Source organism: Vidua macroura, chromosome 7, assembly GCF_024509145.1.
Source record: "Vidua macroura isolate BioBank_ID:100142 chromosome 7, ASM2450914v1, whole genome shotgun sequence".
Taxonomy (NCBI): Eukaryota; Metazoa; Chordata; class Aves; order Passeriformes; family Viduidae; genus Vidua; species Vidua macroura.
Window position 1 is genome coordinate 24,391,938 of NC_071577.1, and position 25,172 is coordinate 24,417,109.

The window sequence follows — 25,172 nt, forward strand, 5'->3', positions numbered from 1 at the left end:
GTCTCTTTCTTTTCTTGAAAAGTGAAGAAGTGAATTAAATTAATCTGTCCTGACCTAGTTGGACTTGTGATCTTTATGGGTCCCTTCCAACTTGAGATATTCTGTGGTTCTGTGATTTATTCTTATAGCTGAACTGCTGCTGTTCCCCAGGGTGGCCGTGGGTTTGCACCTGCAGTGCAGATACCACCTCAATGCACTGTGGAATGTGTTTGTTGGCATTTCAGCTATTTTGCTGGAAGAATTACAGATGGAAGAAATTTCAAGTTGTATTCCAGGATTTCAGCGAGACATCCTCATCTGTTGGCAGCTTCTTTGCTTTTTGTTTCCCTCCTGTGCCTTCTGTCTTTACCAGTTCTAGCTATGGACATGTGTAGAAGAAGTGTCTTCAAAATCCCCTTTGTCTGCTGTGGTCTGTGTGTTCCATCAAAGAATCAAATCCGAAGTGACTGAATCCCAGGGAGTATTCAGGCTGAACTAGACTGATGTGGAGATAGGGTCAGGAAAACAGAAGTCATTTCCAGTCAGCCATTCAGCATGTACCTGACCAAACCCTAATAATTAATAATGCAAAATACAGATTGTTTCATGGGCCACAAGTAAAATTTTTCCATCAGAAAATGCTTTCTGTTCAGAGAAAACAATTTCCTTAGAACAATTTCCTCAGATGCACTTCTTTTTCTCTTTTTTCCCAAGAGCTTTGTAATGTGGGTTAGTGGTGAAGTTGCTAATCTCCTTCCAAAGTGCAGCACTGCCTTCCCTAGCAGTAGTGTTACACGATTTTGTGGCAGGAAGTTTTCCCTGGTAGGTGGGTAAGTACAAGCATCTAGTGCCCAGCATGTGCAGTGGATGGCAGCAGGGCCTTGTGCCCCTTTTGGCAGGGAAAGTTCATGGTGTCATCCTGAACACAGTGCCAGGATAATGGGGGAGTCTGGTAAGCCCTGGGCTGCAACAGGAGCCCGAGAGAAGGGGAGTGTGCTCTGCCCACTTACCTGAACAGGTTTCTCTGAGTTTCTGCACTTGACTGAATTTCTTTCTCTGTTGGATGATGCTGAATGTGGTCTTTTGGTTGCTTAGTTGGTTTTTGTTCTTTTGGGGTTTTTTTTTTTTTTTTTTTTCATGTAAATTACACTGTTACTACTGTGAACAAAATGAGGCCTTTTTATCTTTTCAAATATTAGATTTTTTAATGAGAATACTTTTATTCTTACTGTTATTCTAGAATAAAAACATTAGGAAATTAAATGAAAACATGCAAAGAGTCCGACTTTCCAGCTGATATACTGTTTTAGATTATTTAGGGAAGTTTTAGGATATTTGTCTGCAATATATTTTACAGCCTATAATAAAATTAAAACATTAAAAACTTTTCCTTTCAAATACTATTTGGAATTTCAGAAAGTCTTGCTGTGGCTCTAAGTGCAATTTTGTAATGCCAATGCCTGAAACCTCCTTTGAAGCTTTTGCTAATAGAACTCATTAAAGAAGGAAGTTAAACCTACACATCTCAAGTTGCAAAACAAAATTGCCTAATACTATCTAAGTAACAAACCAGTTCTAACACTGTGAAAGCTGTTCTTCATCTCACATTCCTGCCTGAGGAAATTTGAGCTGAATGTCAAGATAAAACTACTGTAATGCTGCCCAGCAATTAATATTAATGTCAGCTATGGCCTCACAGTGAATCCATTTTCTTGTCTTCTCCTTCTGTTGAATTTTCTAATATGAAAAAGAATTCAGATATCCTATGTTAAGATAATTTGAACCCCAAACTTGTCTGTGTACTGTATAGATTCAGTGTTATTTTGGAAGGGGGATGTCTCTACTAGGTAACAAAAGAAAAATCATACAGGGTAATCAAATGTCATTTATAATGGACCATAAAGGGGCCAATGAGGGGGCAACACCTGGGAGCTGGAAAAGGTTGTTTTGCAAGATATGTAGGATTTTAGTGTGGCTAGGAATTACAGTCATACCAGTGGCAGAGGCATGCACATCAGGAGGATGAAATGGAAGAACATTTCCCACCTATAGGTCTTTTATTCCAATTTCTTTAAAAACCTTTTTGGAAAACTTCAAAACATTAGCTGTTTTGAACTGAATGTGAGACTTGGGGTAAAAATGCAAATAAGTAAAGGTTTTTCAGCATAAATTTGCTTCCCCATTTTTAATTTTCATTAGTTTTTGAAACAGGATAATTTCTTTCTATGCCTAAAGGTGTGACCTCTCCCCAAGCATCAACATTTTTTTTTTTTGCCCCCTCCTAACCCACACTGAGAGGTGGTATCCAAGATAGCAAAATTATGCAATTTGCTACTAAGAGTACTGAGATATGATTAATATAAAGGGGACTAGGGGACTTAAGGACAAATTGATGCCTGTTTTGCATGAGAGGATATCACAATCCATCCAATATAATCACTATAAGAAATGCTTTAATGGCAAGAGGCAAGTGTTGAGTTTTTGTATGGTTTTGTTTTTGTTGTCTGGTTTGATTCAAACTTTCCTGCAAGCCAGTCAGCCCTCTTGTACAGAAGGAAAATACATTGTGGACTATGCCATCAAATATGTTGGGACCAATAAATATGTTGGGACAATGGGCAGAAACTGATGCACAGAGAGTTCCACCTGCAAATGAGGATGAGCTTCTTTACTGTGCAGTGTCTGGGCACTGGAACAGATTGCCCAGAGAAACTGTGGAGTGTCCCTCACTGGAGATATCCAAGAACAGTCTGAACACAATCCTGTGCAGTGTGATCTAAGATGGCCAGACATGGTCCTCTCCAACCTTACCCATTCTGTGGTTCTATGAAAATTGTGTATGTATGTCAATAGAATTGGTTTCAGATCATATCACTGCTGATGCCAGAAAGGTTCTACTGAATGTGGGCATTCTGCAGAGACTTAAATTTGTACCAGGGTAACAGTGGTGACATGGAAGTTCTGCACAAGGACTATGTCACATCCATCTGTGTAGATCAAGAGTGTGCTTCAGTAACAGAGCATGGGCAGTGATCACCAGCATGAAAGAGATGCTCCCTTGCCACAGCTGGGAATTCTGTAGACAAACACTGGAAATCATCGATATCAACAAAAGGTTTCTTTGAGGTGTCATTTCATGGCACATACATAGATAACACAAAGTAGTGAGTAGCCTAAGATCAGGGAAATGGCAAAGATGTGACTACATTTATGTCCTCCCTAATTGCTCATCTCCTGGCTGCCCTCCTCTCTCATTTTGTCTGTTTCTAGAGAAAGTTTTTGGAAGACTTTTATATAGTCTGAATGTATAATGTAAAAGTTTGGTGAAAAGTCAAAAATGCTCATGTGTGGAAGGCAACGAGAGTGTCCCACTTGCTTCTATATCACTCTATTATTTTGGTATTATTATGGCAATGTACATACTCTTAAATCCATTTTCTCATGTTTTCCTCATATTATTTTCTGCTTGTCATCCCAACTTTTTCTCTTCTTAATCTACATCGGGCTTTCTTAATGCTTCCCACCACTCTTGCATTTCTTGTCTGCTAATTTCTTTTCTTTATCTCATTTTTACTTTTTTTTTCCTTTCAGAAAAATTTGAAACATGGAGTTTTAACATGGACTATAAACTTGTCAATTATTCACCATTATCTCTACTTAAAAATGTCGGTGTCAGCAGTAATAGGAGAAAGGAAACTTTCTCAGGAATGCTACAGGCAGTGGCAGAAGATGGAGGTCACAAATACTAGGAAAGAACAGCCTTTACAAAGGGCCTGAAAAGTAAAAATCTGCACCAGAAGTCATATGCAATTGTTTGTTTTAAATTCAAAATGATGGTGGCAGCAACAATAACAATTGGTTTCAATTCTCTTTCAGCAACAAGAACAAGACCCGACTAACTTATACATTTCCAATCTGCCTCTTTCAATGGATGAGCAGGAGCTTGAGAACATGCTGAAGCCCTTTGGGCAGGTCATCTCCACCAGGATACTGCGGGACTCGAGCGGGACAAGCCGTGGCGTTGGCTTCGCAAGGTACCTTGGTGCTGTTAGCTGTGCTGGCAGCCTTTTTCCTTTCTTTTGATTAAAAATGCAAGAATAGGTGGGAAAAGTAGAAATTACTGAAAATTATAAAGTTTGTAAGGAGAAGGAAGACTGAAATGGAGTTTTGCAGCAGGGTTTTGTTAATTCTTCCTTTGGTAGAACTGTGTCGCTTCTTGCTTAGATGGCTAAATCTAAATTTATTGCTCTTACTGGGCAATTATCTAGAATAAGAAGGCACTCTAAACAACTTGCTTCTCTTTTCTGTACTTCTCCTTCCTCCTCTATCCCTGAGCCAGTAAGCAAGGGTTACGTGATGCTTCACAGAGACTTCTGTGACTTCTGGCTTGTGATGTTTGAATCTGAGGCAGCAGACCAGAAGGAAGAACCTACTTCCCCACCCCCACGCCTTTTTTTTTGTTTTGTTTTTGTTTTTCTTCATTAGTTCCTTGGAGAAAATGAACTCATCATTGCCCTTTGAACATCAGCCCTTTGAATTTTCAGGCTCATTAACATGATGTCAGCTAGGAAAGAAAATATTTTTATTCACTTATAGTAAATCTCATCTTAAAATATTTGTGTGCTAAGTCAAATATCTCACCCAAATCAACAAGAACAAATATTTTCCATAAATTAGTAAATACCTCCTAAATATTCTGTCCATATGAGCATACTCTTTTTCTAGTTAACGTAGTTATTTTTTCTGGGATCTCTTCATCAAAGTGTTTTCTGTACTGTTTTTATTTATGTAAGTTCTGCTTTAAACCTAGTATAGCAATCAAAATTTAGAGGCTTTAAATAGAAGGTTTCTATTATCAAAAATAAAAGCATGCTTCAAATAAAGAACTGGGATTCTCAAAATATGTTATAAAATCTCTGCAAAATCAAATTTCAGTAATTCAGATGTTCAGTCAATATTACAATAGCTCTGTATTTGAAGAAATATCAGAATCTAAAATTAGTGCACAGAAAAGAACTGAACAAATTTATCTCCTGATGTGGCCAAAATTTTTAGGGATTGATTGTCCTGTGAGTTGGCTGGAGGATATTTCATGGCACTGTGATTTTTATTTTTCTTTTTTTTAATCTCTACCCCCACCAGCCCCCTGACCCCCTACGTCATATGCTTGTCAAACTATCAAGTTTCAAGAAGGTATAACAAAGGAACAAAACTAGAAATAATAGAACAATATTCAGTATTCAAGAGGGGAAAACCAGCAAGTTTGGGCTTTGCTAAAATTTCTTCCTGTCCCCTTTAAAAAAATCAACTAGTGTTTCTAATATTGTTGGGATAAAATTAACTGGGCATTTTAATTTCATTAGTATATGTGTGTTTTATATGTATCTTTCACTTTTTGTTACTGTGAAGGGTAGAATCCACTAACACCTACTATAAAATACAGGTGGTATTTTGAATTCATTCAGTTTCTTTTCACTAAACTTGTTTATCACCTCTACCTTGAATGAGTGGTATGGTAGGAAATATGTTAGGATATATTTTTTCTAATGTAGCTGGAAGTGTTCTGGATTCAAATGTAAAAGTCAAAAAGACTTGTGTGTATCCAAAACCTAACTTGTATTGAAGAAATTAAAATAGAATAGTTTTAAAGTACTTTCTCAATAGTTTCTCTATTATGCATTTTGTGTTTTATATATACATGAGTGAAGTTATTTTTATATGTGTTTATTTATATACATAAATATAGTATACATAAGTTCTAGGATAAGTATTGCTTCTATATCTAATTAGAACTTCTTTCCTTCTACAAGGTGAACATTTTTCTTGCATTGGAAAATTCTTGGAGAATTAATGAAAGTTAAAATTTTCCAAGAAACCTACAGACATTAAATAAATATTTTAATTTCTTGCCTTTGGGAAACTTTTATTAGGTTAATAGGGAGTAATGTATTTTATCAAGTCCAGACTTGAGTCTGAAACTAAATTATATTGTTTGTTTCATGTGAGACAAAAAAAAAAAAATTAGATTTCTTTGCTGCAGATCCAATAATCCAGAACTTCTGAAAATTCCCTAAGAGATATTTTTGGAACCATTAGGAAAACCTCTTGTTCAGTCTGGATTTTTGGTGATGTTGGTTGTTATCTATGCTTGTATGTTGTCAGCCTGTGCAGAAAGGATATCAGAATTAAAAAGATGCCAAGACTTAGGAATTTTTAGTCCTGGTTGTTTGCTGCTGAGGCCATTGGCCTAATTTGTGGATATGAATTACAGAACTTAATGAGCAAATGAAAAGAAATTATCTGTTCAACATTAACCAAACATCATCTTCTAGGCAGATGCAAAATCAGTTCTTGTAAAATATATTTTGTTGTAATTGCACTTGAGTCGTTCAGTGTGACTGAGTCCAAGGTGACAGTCGGGGCTGGCACATCCTCACTGCAGGTGAGGCTCCTCCCAGGCCAGCAGGGGCTCTCCTCCCTCTGCCCAGTCTGCTAAGTCTAGATCTGACAGCATGAGTGCACAAACCGCTCAGGATTTTGGATACATTCTCAGTAGCCATCACAGCTATGCTGGTATTGCCTCCTGTTTGGAACTTGGAGACGATTAAATAAGAGCCAGGTGCATCATTTAGTGGAGATGATGTGTATAAGCTAAAAGCTGCCAAGTCAGTTTGGGTCATGCAGTCAGGCAGGTTTATATTTCAGTTTATTACCCTTAAACTGTACAGACAGCCCTGAATCCTCTCTTAAGAGTGACATTAACCTTTGCTGCATGCAGCATGGACACTAAGGATTCAATTATGAAAGATAGTTAGTCAGTCCTTCTGCTTCTTTCAAGAGGGGTACTTGAGGCAGCTTGGACAGCTACAGTATAATTTCTGAGTAAATAAGATTATTATTTTCAGTTTGGCACTGACTTTGGTCTCAGAGTGCATAAAATGTTCATTGAGTTTGGCTTTACCTTTCTGAAGTTATATGTTCTTAGAAAACATCTTCCCCATTGTTCACATATGGGAAAGCAAGCCAGAGCAGTGGAGAGGGGAAAAGCAAGAAATATGATTTGAGAAAAAGCAAGAAATATGCTTAAAAAAAAGTTACAAACATGGGAATCTGGTTGAGTGTTTAATTTATGTAAATTATTCTTTATTTTCAAAGGATGGAGTCAACAGAAAAATGTGAAGCAGTGATTGCTCATTTTAATGGAAAATTCATAAAGACACCAGCAGGAGTTTCTGGTATGTTGCATATATTTCTTACAAGATGTATGAATGGGTTAGTGCTTACATGGTGGAAGCCTGTTACACTGATTGTTGTATCTGGCTTCTCATTTAGAGGCAAGCGTATTAAAATTAAACTATGTCTTTTTGGATGGCTGTAATGCTTGCTTGGAACACAGTATATCGCTTTTCTGTTGTAAACCTTTTCTAAGAATCTAGTAGTGTTCTCTCCTAGCAGAGAAACAAGCAGCTAAGATGCCAGCTATGTACAAATTTACATCCCACATAATCCCAGATGAAGTGATGAAACAAATATCTATCAGAACAGAATTTGGCTGCTTTTCCATGGACAGGGCTTTTTTCAGAGGCAAAAATGGGCTGGTTTTGTCATCTGTTGATGATTTTTTCAACACAATTTCAAAAAAAAAAAATTCTTAGAAGAAAAATGGAATCTGCAGCAGTGCCTGGCATGATCATTCACTGGGGAGCTGCAACTCTCAAGTCAGGTTTTAGTCCTTCAGGAAAATGGAAGGAGGTCAGCATAGAATGCTGCTTCTAGAAATATTGTGCAAGGCAGAATTCAGAGAAGGCTTAGTACAATTTTGTTGTCACACCAAGTTCCTCATCTGTTTGTCTGCTTTGTCAGCACTGTTTCTAAGAGACAAAACATATATTCCATGAATACTGAAAAATGAGGAGAGGAAATTCAATGCTGCTGAGTAAAATAGAAAGTAAAGAGGACAATAGAGAAGGAAAGAATACATGCCTGACATTCCAGGCAGCTTTCAGTAGGCATTTTATTGAGATTCCCAAGTGGGAATTTTACATATTACAGCATTGATGTGGTTGGTGAAGCTGCCTTTATCCCACTGGTGAAATGTTCTGTGCAACCAGGCCCTGTCACTGAGGAGGAGGAAAGTAGCCCTCGGCAGGCAGACAACAATGTGGCTTGTTTAGTAAAACTCCAAACATGCCTCATCCCTGAAAGATTGCTCCAGTTTGAGGCAGTCTGTGCTGCTGTAAGGATGGAAAATGCTTCAGAGCACAGGAAACCACTCCCTTCAGCAAAACGAATCTAATGCAGTATTTTGACTTCCCTAACCTTGCTTTCGCCTTTGCACAGGGATTAATTGCTGATATTATTATTTAGTTAAAACTGTGTTACAAAGGTTTGGTAAATTTAAGCGCCTTGTTGCATTTGTTACTTTTAATTTTTTCCTTGTTACATTTAGTAAAAATGTTACAGCCTAGGTATAAACAGACAGTAATGACACTTAAGAACTGTAACAGAAGCTCCTATTAGTGCTTTTTAGTTTGTTAATTTTTATTTTCACTTGCATTCTCCTGTTTTCAATGAATGAGCCATGAAGCATGTCATTGCTAGTCATGCTCTGTCTCCAGTGGGTCTTTGCTGAAGCTGGAGTTGCACCCTTAAATGATGAGGTTCAACTGAGTCGAAATAAAAAGTTGCTGCGTAGAATTATAGGAATGATTTTTGCACGCTGAAGGAAACATTTAACATAAAAATGTGATGAATTAGAGACAAGAAATTTGCAGAGAACTGTCCATTGTCTGAATGTGGAAACTACACAGGGGTCTCAAGATGTAATCCACCTCACGGGCTTGAACTTCTAATGCTTACTTTGCAAAGCAGTTGTCCAGGCTCTCTGTCTAGAACAAGTAAAGAAGAGCACACCTCCAGAGGCTGTCCTTGCAGTTACAAAGGGTGTCTAGCTCAGTCACTCAGAAATAGATACCTCCAAATGTTTGAAAGTCAGTTAAGTGAGATTGGCCTCACCTTCCATGATACTAAAAACGAGTTAAATAATCAGGTGCATAAAGGAGTGGTGAGAACCTTGGTTTTTAACTACCCTCAATTTTGTTGCATAGGGCACGGCCTCAGTTCTATGTTTCAGTGCTGGCACTGTGAAGTTTCATTGCTCCTTGCAAAGGCTTTTATGGAGATCAAATTTTTCCCAGAGTTCCACACCACGTAGTGAGTACCTGTCCAATAATGCAGCCTTATATGAGAATTCAGTTTATGCATAATAGTATAATGCAGTCTGCCAGGAAAGTGGGGTGGAGTCATGAGACAGCTGCGATTTTGGACTGCCTGCAGAGAGAAAACTGGATGATAGTAGGAAAGCTCTTGAACAAGCAAAGATTAGGAAACTGTTTTGAAATAGATTAGCAACCATTGGGATTATAAAGGATCAACTTCAAACACATGCAAAACAAAATCATAAAACCAGATCCATGTTTAAATTAAAACATAGTGTCCTGGAAACTTGGCTAAAATCAGCAAAGGGAGCTGGCTCTAGAAACACTGTTATCAGGATGAGGAGGGTAGGAGGGATGGGCCTGTAATGAAATAGGTGTGGGAGGAAGAACATTTGTTCAACAAAAACATGCTTTCATAATGCAGCTTTGTTATTTTAACTAAGTTTGGGCTTAAATGGAAGAATGTGTTAAACAGTTATAGAAAGCATAAATGAAACCTCCTCTGGAGCATGAGTAGGCACATAACGAATAAAACCTCTAAGAATCTGGGAAGGCCAGGGATAACACAGGGTGGTGTCAAAAGTGTCACCTCCAGAGTTAGGTGAGTGACTGGGCATTGATGATGCTAAACCCCGATATAACTGGCTATTCAGGCTTTATTTAACTTTATGAAATATATTTAGTATTTAGTGTGTCTTTGTTTATCTTCAGTAAAGAAGAAGAAGGGTTAGCTCAGAGAGCAGTTTGAAATGCACTGCAAGTTAGTATAATTGTGAAACTCCTGGAAGTGATGTGTTAGTTGCACCATTTGTTGCTGGGCTTTGTCCTTTTTTTTATGTAAGTTATTGTATTAGTTGGTTGTGTTTTATGGACTATGACTTCCTCTCCAGTTTGTCACCGAAAACCAAACTCAGAACTTTAATTTTTGTACTTAATTATCTTCTCAAGTATGATATATAACTATATATATAATTGTTATAATTTTAAGGTAACTTTTGCACTTAGTTTCCCTCTCCTTCTTAAGTCACTATTGTTTTCAGTGAAGAATGTAATATTTAAAGCTTTTCTATTCTCCTGCGAAATGTATGATGTGAATTGGAGGAAACAGACCAGACTGGTATCAAGAGCCAGGAGCCAGCAGAGGAGCAGTGAGAGCAGAGCAGCAGCATACTTATCCTTCCTCCTCTAAAAATGATACTCAGTGTTCACTGGCTTTTAGTCTTGTGATTGATCCATAGTGATAGTAGAAATTATCTTCTGGACAAAATTTTGAAAGGCAACTCCTCCCAATCACAGTAGCATGTAGCTGTGTGGCGATACACGAGAATAGTTATATAAAAAATTACCTAAAGCAGCTGTGCTGTAAAATATGTAAGTTATATGTAAGTCTGAGTGTATTTGTCTCTCTTATATTTAAAATGAGAAATATAGAAGTTTAAAAGTTACAGAAGTTATATGCCTGTTCTATAGGCTTTATGGATTGTTTAGTATTTCTTTTACTGGAAAAGAACTTAAGTGAGTTTGGCTTAATGGGTTTAAGGTAAAGAGCATTTTTGCTGAGCAGCCCATGCCATTTTTACTCCAGGAATGGCTGGTTATGGTGATGATGCAAAAATCAAAAATTATCCATGATCCACCCCTCTCTTCCCACTTAGGATAAAGATATTGGTTGCTCAGATTCTCTTTTAGGGGAGAAAATTGAGTGTGTAAAATCTCTGCTCCTGCCTGTGTTCTTGACTAGACTGGGAAGAGGTCCACCAGGAATGATAGACACTACAGTTTGAAATGATCTGGCCTTGGACATCATCCTAGTGTGGGGAGGAGTGAAAATGGAGCCCTGAAGTAGCTGTCTCCTGTCAGTCATATTCTAGTGTTTCCTAGTTTCTTACCTTTACAAATTATCCAGCACTGAAGATCTCTAGTGAATTTAAGCTACTTGACCATAAATTCAATTTCTCTTTCAATTAGCGTTCACAGATCCTTTAGAAAAAAACACATGAACCACAGCCTGAAAACCACTGCTACAGGGTATCAAGGGCCAACAGTGTTGATGTTACTCCTGGTTGTCACACTGAAGGCAGAGGAACAAAAATTTCATTCTTTTGATCAAGACCCTGCGATTAGCTTAGCTGGTCAGAGCGTGGTGCTAAGGTACCAGCAATGTAGGTTTGATCCCTGTACGGGCCATTCACTTAAGATTTGGACCTGGAAGGGACCCACAAGGATCATCAACTTTGAATATTTTGTGAAATCTGTGAATTACAGACTTTTACTGCTCTAACTCCCATAATTTGCAATTGCTGCTTAGTTTTAAGAAGCAACATAGGATTAGAAGAGAAAAATGCTTCTTAAAACCACTCAAAATATCCTTCTGTGACAAATTATGAAACCTTGTATAATTATTAAAGCAACGTAATCCTGAGCATTATGTTTAAGGGAAGACTAGGATGGTGAAGAGTATAATATTTAATTTCTCTTTAAACATATAAAGCTACCCTGATCTTGAGTTGCACAATTTCTTTTTTAATTCCCACTGCCTTTGGCAAAAGTTTCTAGCTGTACAGGCTTGCTCTGTCATTAAAGTGATGTTTTAATATCAGAATTCATTAAGTCCCGTATGCTTTGCACTAGAAAATAAGCAATGAAAGTTTCTGAAAGATGCAGTTTAATTGAAAACTGACGAAAGGAACATACTTTTAAACTATTTTGTTGTATTGTTCAGTAACTGAAAGTAGGGTTTATTGAAAAGTTGATAAAATTAGCCATGTAAAGTCAAGGGTGTAAACTCAAGGTCCAACAAAGAACATCCGTTTTGTTCTTGCATTTATAGTATCACCTGGTACAAATTTGGATAGACATTGAGCAAAGACAAACTGAATTCTAATGTACAGATGTGTGCAAAGTGTCTACAACAAGGAGGAATTTACTCTCTGGACTAATACTGCATTCACATCTCTCGTCTGTAAAAACATTAGCCCTAGAGGAGAGTGGTTCAGGGCAGGAGGAGATGGTCAGCATTTTCCACACCCAAGTTCTAAAGCCCTGACCTGATGCTGAAGGCCAGGAAAGCTCATGGTTGCAGATCCCCTCAGTAGTTGCAGCTCAACGGGCACCTGCAAACCATTGGCAGTGTTGGTTTGCACTGGGTGTCAGAAGAGTGAGCACCTGAAACGTGGTGTTCTAGTTGCAGAAGCTTAACTCCACTGCAAGTTGTAGCCTTTTACATCAGGTACCTCTCAGCTGTGAATGCAACTCTGAATATTTGTACTCTGCCTTTGTCTTGCACATACAGACAAGTCACTGAATGATTAATGATCTGCTTCATCACTGGGCCTGCATAGTTCCCAGCAATTAAACAATAAAAATGGCTCTCCCTTCCTTCCTGTACTACAAAAGATTGCTTAACTGGTCTGTAGGACTTGTGAGAGCTTTTTGTTCAAATATGTATCTGTCACATGCGTGAGCTTATATGCAAGAGAGAGAATGTGTTGCATATTCATGATAACTATGAGAAAAAGTAAGCTGAAGAAACAAGGTTCAGATTTAATTTTGAAGAGAGTAAGGTCTGTCTTCATTCTTTGGTGGGAGGGAGATCAGCAGGTTGAGATAAACCCAAGAAGGTTTATCTGCTTCTCATGAGCCTCCCTCCAGTGACCATCAGTCATTTTGTTGTTGCAGGAATGAACACGGTATTATTCAGGTCACGTGTATGGAAGAGCAGCCAAAACTTGTAGGTGGGCTTTCCACTGGAGCTGTCCCCACTGTCAGCATTCAGATCTTGAAGCAGAATCAGGGAAGGCAAATGCTGTACAGCCTTTGTGTACAGCACAGAAGTGCTGGTATTAAGTAGATGGTCTGCATGGAGTACTTTTAGCATGAGTTGGAGCATTCCCAGCATTTGATGGGTGCAGTGAGGAGCAAGGGAAGGTGGAAGGTCAGAGAAGCAAGGGTTCCCATGGCTGGATCTGTGTTCAGTAAGATGGAGCACTAACTTCTAGTAGATCACAAATAGCTCTTTAAATCTGTGGGTTTCTTCACTGATGCAGGTTTAGGATATTATGTATGCAAAATCCAGTACATGCATATAAGTCTTACTCCATTTTTTCTTCCTCTTTAAATTTGTCAGAGAATTTTTACAATGCAACACAGAAGATGTTTAATCATCTAAAATATAGCTGTTTTGAGTTATCTACTGACAAAAAATTCATATTTCTACTTAAATTAGGTTTTTATGAACATTTTATTCAAACAGTTGGACAGATTTACTCTGGTTTTTCTTTTTTTTTTAAGAAAAGATCTGTATGTTGAGACAATGATGACAAATGCAAGCACAAATGATGCTTTCAAAAAAGTTTTTATAATTCATTATACGGATTTTTAATGAAAGCATAATGCAGCTTTAAATAAAGCATTTACTACCTGTGAGTGCTATAATACAGAGTGACAGGGCCAGAAACATTTTTCTGATGTCTTTCTGTACTGTTCTCATGTCAGACAAATTGAATTTTGAAATGAAATTTTGATTTTTCATCCAAAATTTTATAGTCCATATTTTGGAAGACACATATGCTCTTCACAAAAATAGATTTTTTGAAATAATGTAAAAGTAGATAAAGATATTCAACTTGGGGAAGAGCTTTTTTTCATTTAAGGCCGTTAACGTCAGTATTTGGACCTCCTCTCTCAGTGTCCAATGGATTTTTGTTTTCCACACCGTGTAAAACCAATCAAAATTATTTCAGACCGGAATATGAGAAATTTATCCATATTGACTAACATATTCTGAGATTACCTCCTCTTATTTCAGCAGAACCGTATGTGGACTAAAATGCTGTGTGCTTTGACCAAGGTTATTGGTTATAGCTTTTATAAAGCAACATCAAATCATCCATCACCATATTGATATAGTAGCTTTTTGCTCCAAATATGTTGATACAGAAGTTGCTTCACATAATGGAACACACCAAAGCAAAACTCAGTTTTGGTAATGCCAGAAATCCCCTCAGAAATACCAGGTTTTGAAGACAATATTTTCCAGTTTGTCTCCTACTTAAGGGTTTCTGTTATCTCCTTATTCATTTAATCCATCATCCATAGGTCTCCTATATTTTTCCAGTGTCATTAGCCTAACCTTTTCCTGGTTTATTTTATGATTATAGGGTTCTAATTACTATTCTCTGAAGGATAATACATTTTAAATTTATTCAGTTGTCATGTTTAATGTAATAGTCTGACACTCTGTATAACAGCACCCAGGTAGGAGAAGTCCAGGTCTCTGACCTGTGTGGTCAGTGCTGGAGGTGAGACAGGGAGCCACACACCAGTTCTGTCGCCCTTTTTTATAGAGAGGGCTGTCAAAAGATGTGTCATGCAGGAAGTGGATATTTTTCCAGTAGAAACAGAGCTAGTGTTTTAGGTGTGACATTCAAAGCCAGGGATGACTGGGCCGTTAATGCTTGTTTTGTGCCAAAGTTTTAAAAGTCAAGCTCTTTGCAAGGTTACGCATCCCTGAGGTTTTCAGTACCAGTCATCTTTTGCAAATGTAGACAGGGTGAAGAGACATCAGCACTCACCATGGTTATATTAATAGATTTTGTTGAAAATTTTTCTTGGGGTTGTTTTTTTGCAGGTGGCCTTCCCACCCCATGTGTTTACTCTGCATTTGGAAACTTGTATGTTTTCAGGTCCAGCCATGTCTCATGAAGATGTTTCCAAACAGAGAGTGACTGGAGGAGTGTCATGGTAAAGCTTAGACAGCTCATGTGTCAGGAATTATTGGCAGAGAAGCGTTTACATCCAAGTCATAACAGTGCTTCCACCCTGTGATTATGGAGGGTGTGGTGTGATGCAGCAGAGCTGTGCTTCAGCCATAGGTACTTGGAAATGTGGAAGCTAAGAACAGGGAAAGAAAGAATGCTATGCAAACCTTTTCATTGCTTCAATTCTGACATTAAAAATTGAGGTCATGGTCAGGATTGTATTAGGAAAAATAATAATAACAATAACAAGAAAAAATAATAAAGTATGGTGATGCTGTTTCATGGCAGTATGCAAAAAACCCCAGAGTACAATCTTGAAGAATTTCTGGTTGCACTGGGTATTCTTTATAGAGCAGAGATAAACTGGGAATGAACAATTGTGGCATTTTCTTGGTGCAAGGCCTCAGGGCATAAAGGTGCCTCTTCTGGGTGAGTAAAACACTTGTAAATTTTGGGACATTACTGAAACCTCCAAGGGGTGGGGAGAATGTATTACAGACCTTTGGCCAGATTTTTTCTCCATCCTCCTTAGATATACTTCCAAAGAGACAAAGCTCAGAATTCAGATGGCAGTTCTTGTTGAACCCAGACCAAGAGACACACACTCAGGATATACAGACGGTGTTTCCTTCCAACAGGTTTTGCAGCAGTAGTTTAAAATCACATAGATAAGGCATTCCAGATGCTCTGTTTTTGTGTGGCAGCTGTCTTTGTGCTATGCTGAGCAGTTGTTGATGCTGTAGTACAGCACTGTGTTATTTAAGTGTCATATTTGGAATATAACTTAAAACCATACCTCATTTGGAGAGTTGAACACCTGTGCATCAATGCTACTTCAAGTAATTTTTCTTCTTTCTTCTCAGTTCCCACAGAACCTTTGTTGTGCAAGTTTGCCGATGGAGGACAGAAGAAGAGGCAGAATCAGAATAAATACATACAGAATGGAAGAGCATGGCACAGAGAAGGCGAGGTGAGACTTGTAAGTCCTCCCTTCAAGCTTTAGTGTGGGTGTGCAATAATGAATACTCAGGAAAATGATAGGCATTGAGACTTCTTGGCTTGGGCCTTTGGCATATTAAAAACATGCAAGCAGCTTTTACCTGACAGTTTGTGTCGCTATAAAAAAAATACTTAACTGTGTCTTTCTTCTGAGGGGAAAAGGCAAAATGTGAAACGCTGAGTCCTATCTCATTAAAGTGAACAATAAAATCTCCTTCAACTTGGTCATGATATAAACCTCAGCTTTTTAATATAAACATTCAGCTTTCTCATATTATTAAACTACCAGAAACATAACTGTACTTACGTGCAGTAAATAATCCTTTGATCTATGCAACACTAAAATGCACATCACTTTCACAAGATTAAAATAGTATACCAGTGCCATGCAGCATTATTATTTTTAGTCAACAATTGTTTTAATCTTTAATGTTCAAGATAATAGTTTTATAGACTTACTGTGGCTAGCAAGCCTAGTCACCTCATTTATATTACACAGAAAAATGCAAATGTGCCTTCTGAAAAACTGCACTCCCCATTCAATCTTATAGGTTATATATTGTAGGCAACATCCTAACATAATCATCTGCATGCCCTGAATCTCAAATACACATGTACTTTTAGCCAGGTGTTTAATAGATTGCGTTTTGTTCCTCATAATGGGAACATGGAAACTTGTATTCACAAACAATATTGCTGATTCTCTTCACTGTATAATTACTTCTGTCAAATAAGCTTTCCCTAAGTTTTTGTAATAAATTATTTCAATACAAATTTTCAGTTAAAGATGAGATAACTAAAGAAAGAATAAGAGAAATAATTTGCAATTTAAATTATTTTTGTCAACTCTTTCTTTTCCACTTTTTTTTTTTTAAGGCTGGAATGACACTTACATATGATCCAACCACAGCTGCTTTACAAAACGGGTATGTTGAGTAATGGCACACTAAGAAAAAAAAAGTTTGCATTATGAAAGATGCACAGAACTAGCATTTAATAAATATTTCTGCATTTTCTAGATTTTATCCATCACCCTACAGTATTACAGCAAACAGAATGATCACTCAGACATCTATTACACCATATATTGCTTCTCCAGTTTCTACGTACCAGGTTTGTATTTAGAGCTTGGTAGCTGAAATATGGTTTGTTGGAACTTATGTTTATTTGTCAATTGTTACATCTGGTTTTATGAGGTCTCCAATAATGCTACATTTTAATGAAGTGGCCTCCTTGTGCTGTACAGCGTCAAAGTGACAGCCTGAAAACCTGAGTGTGTGTTTCAGGAAGCACAGTGATTTAATGAGACCCTGATGTCTTGCAAAACCAAGTCTCCAACTTGTGCTGATGGCTGAGGGATTTGTAGTCGCTTCTGCATTTCATGTGAGATTTTTCATTTTCTCTCAGTCAAATTTTTTTAATGTCACCAGTATATATGAAGTAATTATTCTTTATTTAAAACCTTATTGGTTTAAATAAATTCATTTTTAAAGATGTTTTTCCATGCATTTTGAGCTTTTCTCTGTATTTTTCTCAGAAAGACCAACAATAATATCTTACGTAGTTGTACTAAGAAGGGTACAGAAACATTCTTGACATTAGAGAAGGAAATTTGAAAAAAAGAGCTCAGAGTTCAAATTACTTAAGGATTCAAATTCAGTGTTTTTGTATTAGGAGTAAAGCATTTAATAGCCTAGGACAGTATTTCTAAACTAAAGGCTACTTTATTTTGAATAATAAATTAAAACATGAATTTTTGGTGGATATTTTTGGTCCAAAGCTTTCTGAAGAGGGATTTTGATAGGTGCCATTTTGAGTCCTCTCAGGGGATATATTGCTATACAATTCAACACATTGGGAAATTATATGGAACAGTTTTAGTACTTTGATATAGATCTCTTAGGAATCCTCACTTTTAGGGCATCATACATTTCAGTTTGCAACCAACTTACTTTAAATACAACTATGGCAGTTTCAGATGTGTGCTCTGTAATTACTACTTGAGACATGCCAATTATGGCAGTGTATGCTAAATGACGAGATTTTTTGGCATTTTACTGTTTAACACATAGATGGAGTAAACAGCAGTGATTCAGGTCATAAATAACCCAAACTAATTTAATTTAGAAAATTCTTACCTCTATGTGTCAGGGGAAGAAGAGGCTGTTTGCTTTCTAGTGAGAAAGACATGCTGAGCTTTCTGATGAGCTCTGTGTGTGAATGACTGTGGAAGGGTGTGTAAAGGAGAGGTAGAAGGCTGACAGAGGCACTGTGGGCCATTTCATCAGCTGTCTCTTGCAGAAATTGCCGTGTAGCCTTCAATTCCAAGTGAGGAGGATGAGGAAGAATTGTCTAATATTAGTCTGGAGATCTAATGCTGTCTTGCATGAGCAAAGTATTGTGTAGGAGTTAAAACAACGTTCTCTGGTGTGAAGGGCAGCTGGATTATTTTTATATTAATTTCTGAGGTAACTTATGCAACACAATGTTTGCTCTTGGCAGACAGTGCTAGACAGTATTTTTCAGTATACTGACTCATTCTGCTTGGTACTGCATTACCTCAGAAATTACAGTAAGTTCTTACCCAGGAAAATATTTCAGTAAAATTAACTGCTATTCTTTATTAAAATATAAATTATTTATCAATATACAGCTCTCTAATATTCAGAATCCAAGTAAAAATTGGAAGTTGGCATGGAAACATACTACTTAGCAATTTTTTAGGCTTATTGAAATAGGCAGACCACAATCCATTATGTTTCCAGAAATGTAGTTACCAGTATTTCAATATACATGGCATGGAGCTTAAATTATTGTGGATGGAGTTATTAATATCATTATGCTTGAAGTGACACAGTAATTGGAATTGGAAATTAAATTGAAGTATTCTGTACTGGGGAGGAAGGAGGTTCTTGGCCAGAAGAGTATTAGTCACATCTTCATTACTGATCCCTTTTTACTGAAACCTGCAGCTTTCTGTTTTCTACACAACAGGACGTATCACACAAGCAAAGTTTTTGGTTTGTTTTTTTTTTTTTTTCCTTTGAGGCATGGTATAACCTGCTCCTAGATTTATTCTTATTCAGGTAAACAAATTTAATAAAGTTTTGGCTAGTGTTTTTTTCTGCAACCCCTGTATACCCAAATGACTGCACTGAGCCAGTTACTATCATAGACTGAGATTAGCCAAAGCTTTAGTCAGGCTGTACTGGTATTTTTGCCATTAAGATTTTGCCTGAGGAAAGGGAGTGTTCCAGTCTTTTCCATTCCAATTTTGAACTCCTGTTTGCTTTTTCCTGACTGAAAAAGAAAAAGAAAAAAAAAAAAAAAAAAAAAAAAAAAAAAAAAAACGCCAAAACCCCAACTCCGGTTTGAAACTAAGTACCAAAAGGAGGCAAAAAATATTTCCATCTCCCAGAAAATACCTCACCTGGATTTTTTTCAAGGCTGTGTGTTTACCTGTCCTGTTCACAGGACTCTGGGAATAATGGTAGAGGCATTTAAAAGGCTTTAAATGTCCAGCAGCAGTGGTGTGTGGTGCAGATCAGATTCCTGCCCCTCCTGACACACCTACAGCAGGTGGGGAGGAAACATTTTTGTCCTTACCTTGAGTATTTCTTGCAGCACACTTTTTCAAAGAGCTGTTGCAACCAGCTCTTTTTAACCAGGATAACAATATAACCTGTTACTTTCCCTATTTATATTTCACTTTGTCATGCAAAGTTAGGCATTCTACTGCAATTTGCAATTGAAGTATTTGGGCAGTCACTGATTTTGGAGAGAAAATGTGCTTGTTGCAAGAGCAGGGACTCTCATCAGAACCTCCTCCTCTTCCTGTGCTTTGGAAATAACACACCACAATGTCTCAGAGAACAGAGCACCTAAATCTTCTCCTTTTTCCTGGACCAAGATTACCACAGAATTCTTGATTTTTTTTTTTCAGTTGTGAAAATACAATAATTTATTTTAATCAGATAACACTAGAAGGCAAATAGTGCTATGCTTTCTGAGATCCCAATTACTTTTCCACAAAGGAATTTCTGAGATGGAGGGAGCTTCATTTTTCAACGTAGCAGAAATCTGCCATTCATCTATTTGACCCCTTTCACTGTACTTGATAGTTTCTGAAACCTGCACTAAAAACACTGTCTTCTGTTCTGAAAGGTGTATGTGGTATATGGTTTCCAAATCTTGTCTCTGATTTACAGTCACAATTAATACATTTTTCACAGAAATCAGTGTTGTTCCACAGAGGGACTAATTTGGTTAAAAAGTCAATAAATGAGGAAGGAAGCATGTTAACATGATTTAAGTTATTACTATATCTAAGTTGGAGTAATGTGTAAAATGAAAAATAAAATGCAAATTTCATTTCAGGTTCAGAGTCCTTCTTGGATGCAGCCTCAACCATATATAATGCAGCACCCAGTAAGTTTTTATGCGTCTCCACTGTTGTATTTATCTATTATACAAACACTTTACATACTTTAAACCACAGGAAGTATGTCAATTCCTGCCCAATTACTTCCATGGATCAAAATGAAAAGCGAAACAAAGACAGTAACCTGAACTGGGGCCTCATTTTATTTGGACAAAAAAGAAAGCTGCCTTCAGAGTATTGATGTGATGAGGATTATTAGAGAAAACTTCCAAGAGGAAACTTAGTGGTGTTTTTTTTTTTTGTTTTGTTTTTGTTTTTGTGGTTGGTTTTTGTTTTTGTTTTATTTTGTTTTACTTCAAATGGAAAGCACTTTGGAAATGCTAAATGCTTTACATACTGTCTGCCTTTCAGGAGCTGAAATTGGAGACCCAGTGTTTTAGAATAGGTCTACAATAGTTCAGACCGGATAATTTGTGAAAGACAGATGGATGTAGTGATATGAATGGCATTATGGACACTCACTTGAGAAAACCTGCATAGCTTGTTCTGGCTTCACCACTCATGAGTAATGCTGGTCTCCCTACACTTTTGGCTGTGGCATCTGTACCAGACTGTCAGGCATTCTGATCTCTACTCTCCTGTGATATTTTGCTTCTTGTCTATGTCATTTGCCAATTAAGTACCATTACATCTGAGACTTACTGGGTTTCTTGAGATGAGCTTTACTAATAATAACAGGCACTTTAATACATGCACTCCCATAGTTAACAAACAGGTCTGTTTCCAGATGCAGAAAGGATATTGTCTTGACTTTAATTAACCTCTCCATGCAGATTATAGAATGTAAATCTTCTTGGCAGAACATTTTCTTCTTGGGCATGCAGATAAGGTGGTGTTGAACCAGAACACCCTCTCACACACTTAATTGTTGTTGTATTTGTGGTTTTTGATGTTAAATACACATACACAGAGTAGGTTTTAACTTCCTTCTCTAGCAACACAGATTTTCATAAAACAACATCCTGCAAATAATGCTGTGAAAGACAAGATGTGTTATAATGGTGTATTAGTTTAGATGTATTCGTTTCACAGGTACACAAGATGAAATTTCATGGTTGAAAATAAAGACCTAGATTCTAGACTGAAGTTTGGTTTTGGCCTGTGCAAAGACAGGTGCTGTCTTGCTCATTTGCTTTTCAGAGAAGCCTGCAGTCTACAGACAGGAAATTCTTTCAGTGTTTGATGTGCCTGTGACTCATTTCATCTACACTGATCACATGGTTGTTTTTTCCAAGTATATTCTATACTTCTTTTTCTTTCTTTTTTTTTTAATTTTAAGGATTAGTTATTGATTCAAAATACTTGCTTTCAGTACACTGCAATTATTTCAGTTTGTTTTGAGCCTCCATTAATTTCAATCAACACCTTCTGCAAGCATAAGTCATACAAACTATTTGGAAATGTGTTTTTGTGGAATATGATTGGTAAAATGAAATTTCTTGATAGTCTTCCATTTCAGTTAACTCTGAAAACCTGTGTGCTGTCCATATTTAGCAATCTGTGCTGTCCATGTTTAGAAGTTTAGAGTATAATTTTTATGAACCTAAAAAATGGTACAGAAGCAATAGAAATGTCATCAAGAGCAGCTGGTATTTAGACAAAGAATCAGTGTTGCTAAGTCACTCTTCTGAAGTGTGTGTGCTAATGAAAGCAGCCACTAAGTAGGGCAGCTGTCTCACGTGTGAACATCGTGCGGGATGGGTAGCAACACAAATGTTCCTCCTCCAAAGCCACCATTCCTAAAGATGAGATAAAAGTTTCTTCCTGAAGCACGAAATTCCAAAGCTTAAGCTAAGTGAATCTGTACCAGGTAACATGTGCAAATTTTTGCTTTCAAGTCAGCATCTGGTTAAACTCATATTTTACAAAGCATTTTCAGCAGGTCTCTCAAGTGTATTGCACATTGAATGTCCAGTGGGAAGTCAAAGCAGGTCTTCCACCTTGAGCATCTACAGATGCTCAAGTAAAATATTCAGAATGCCCCAGACTTGCTTTTTGAGTCAGTGCCTGGGATCAAGGAGAGTTCTTGTGGTGCATCCCCTCAGAAGGACAGTCCATACTTTGACTCTCAAATCAAAAATTAAATCTGAGTGCTGCAACTATTTCTTTGTTTCTCTGTTTCAACAGGGTGCTGTTCTGACTCCCTCCATGGACCACACCATGTCACTACAGCCTGCATCAATGATAAGCCCTCTGACACAGCAGATGAGTCATCTTTCATTAGGCAGTACTGGAACAGTATGTAGCAATTTGATACAAAATAGAACTTACCCAAGTAGAAAATACTGCATGTAGATCACAGTATCCCTGTGCAGCTTGCATGTGGGAAAAAGTAATCCTATAAGTCATCTTATGTCCAGTAAATTATTAGGAACTATTTCCATTTTAAAATTATATTCAGCACCTTTTATTCAGTCTATTAACTGATCTGAAATTGGAAATGAGTAAATAAAAATAGACCAAAACAAACGAAAGCCACCCAGGAGGTAACTTCAGAGTTGCATCCAAAAGATTAAAAGTAGTTTTACTCTTTATATTCCTTTCTGCAACTCTAGTCTCTTGAAGTGTGGAACAGAAGTTAAGTCAGAAAAGATTCAGACTTACTTCTAAACTGCAAGACCCTTCTTTTCAGACCAAGTGGAGTTAAAAAAAGAAAATATGATGACTGGGGTTAACAGAGAAGGAAAAGTCCTTTACATAATCTTTGAAGTCTAAATTTAAATTTTCTCAAAATAGATAAATGACTTTTCTGGAAAGCCTATTGATTTCAGACACAAAAGTATTTCTCTTATGTATATTGCTTTAGGGAAACAGTCAATATCTATTAAGCAATACCATGACAGGTATTTTGAATACTTTTATATTGGGCTTTCACTCAATGTAATGGTCTCTGTCTTTCTAGTACATGCCAGCCACAACAGCTATGCAAGGAGCCTACATCCCCCAGTACACACATGTCCAGACAGCAGCAGTTCCTGTTGAGGTCAGTATATTTTATAAAAGACCAGAGATAAGAAATATGAATACAATTTTTTTTTCCTAGGAAAATTAGTGCTCAAAGGCAAATATTGTAACTGTGAATGTACTGTGAATGCCACATGTATTAAAACTATAAAATGCCATTATCTCAACTAATATAGTCAGTATTACAAGAAAGAATTACCTGTACTTATGGTAGTACATACTCAGAGCAATCTGCTCTCTGAGCATAGCTCAGGCAAACCCTGTGTTTTGTCAAACATAACTCCAATAGTAACAAGCCAGGGAATGTATTGTAGTTTTGATCTTTCACTTAGTTTACCTGTGTACAAAATTATCTGCCAGCAGACCTTTTTTGCAAAGAATCCTGATTTGACCCTGGCATCTCAGGATACTCTGCATGTTTGTCTAATAAATCTCTCCATCAAACACGAATTTATTACTTTAGTTGGAGAGCATAACATAAGTAAGCTAAATAATTTATCTACTACTTTGGCTTACCTAACAGCCTTTCATAGGTCAGTACTACTTTAAAAGAGGAGCTAGACAAGGCATGCTGCAGCTCATGTATTCAGAATGAGTGCCAGACAGTCTCTTCCAGAGCCTGTAAGAAAAAACCATTTCATTTCAAAGAAACTCCAGAATTTGTTTGATTCATTTTGGTGCATCTGCCCATGTGGATCAGAGAAGTTCTTTTGGTAATTACCTGATTGCTCTGTCTGCCAGAGCACTCTCAGCTGAATTAATTGCCTGGTTTCTGGGGAGCCTGGTGCAAAGTCCTGTCTACAGTTCTTTGTGTTGCTTAGAGCCAACCCCATCACAGTACTCATAGTGTTTGTGTGGTAAGTAGATCTCATTCTTCTCCCTCCCCTTCAAAAGGAGAGGGACAGAATGCTCTTTTTACATCTACAGGTAGAAAATACTCTAGCAGTTATTTGCTCTCTCTATTTATATCTATAATGTCAAAAGTTTGAGAGGTTTTTTTTTTTGCATTATCATCAAAGCATCTGAGGAAGTACAGGCTCATTTAATTTATCTGTTTGCTGAAATATTAATCTAGGTAAAGTTAACACCTCAGATTTGGAATACCTCACGTGAGAAATATGATGAAAATTTCAGATTTGAAGACTGTTAATTGCATGAGTCAAGTGGAAATACAGATTGCAGGTAATACTGCTTGATTTTGTCTCTCATGACTTGCCTTTCTTTTTATTTGCAGGAAGCCAGTGGTCAGCAACAGGTTACAGTAGAGACATCCAGTGACCATTCTCCATATACGTATCAGCAAAATAAGTAACTGTGAGGTAGGGGCTCATCCTGTCTCATGCCAGATGTGAATTCAAAGATGCTTTATTTTATAATTTACAGTACTCTGTATTGAACTTTTTTTAAATGTCATATAAGTAATAGTGATGATACTATCTGGGGACAGTGAAGTTGAATTGAACTTGGCCAGTGTCAAAAGCCAGGGAAGGAAACATGGGATCCAGAAATGAATTAATGAATTCTGAGTAATATTGTTTTAATAATTTCTCTATACCATGACTGGATTATGTTGGATTTTAATTTGTTCATTTAGCAGTGTGCTATATACAGAACAGCAATGGATTAATGCAAAAATGCAAGAATCAAAATGCTAAAGGGAATTGTACTGATAGACATATCATGCCTAGTTTAGTGGTACATGTAGGATTAGAAGCAGCTTGGTGGCTGACCTACAGACCACAGGCAGGGAGGCAGTCTGGTAGAAATCCTTGCTGACCTTTTCTCCTGAAGGCTTCCCTGCTCATCCTTTTT

The 25,172-nt window shown here is 37.2% G+C and overlaps 1 protein-coding gene across 4 annotated transcripts in view; it reads left to right on the plus strand.

The window, feature by feature from the left end:
• Positions 1-25,172, plus strand: part of RBMS1 (RNA binding motif single stranded interacting protein 1) — a 143,423-nt gene that overhangs the window by 113,348 nt on the left and 4,903 nt on the right. For 3 of the 4 annotated variants that reach the window (XM_053982103.1, XM_053982105.1, XM_053982106.1), the window contains exons 5-13: positions 3,856-4,013; positions 7,135-7,214; positions 15,820-15,935; positions 16,832-16,881; positions 16,975-17,068; positions 20,333-20,383; positions 22,524-22,634; positions 23,299-23,379; positions 24,595-24,679. In XM_053982103.1, coding sequence (XP_053838078.1) covers positions 3,856-4,013; positions 7,135-7,214; positions 15,820-15,935; positions 16,832-16,881; positions 16,975-17,068; positions 20,333-20,383; positions 22,524-22,634; positions 23,299-23,379; positions 24,595-24,672 — 819 coding nt within the window. In that variant the 3' untranslated portion in view covers positions 24,673-24,679. The remainder of the gene's footprint in view (positions 1-3,855; positions 4,014-7,134; positions 7,215-15,819; positions 15,936-16,831; positions 16,882-16,974; positions 17,069-20,332; positions 20,384-22,523; positions 22,635-23,298; positions 23,380-24,594; positions 24,680-25,172) is intronic. The other variant, XM_053982104.1, reaches the window with a different exon arrangement.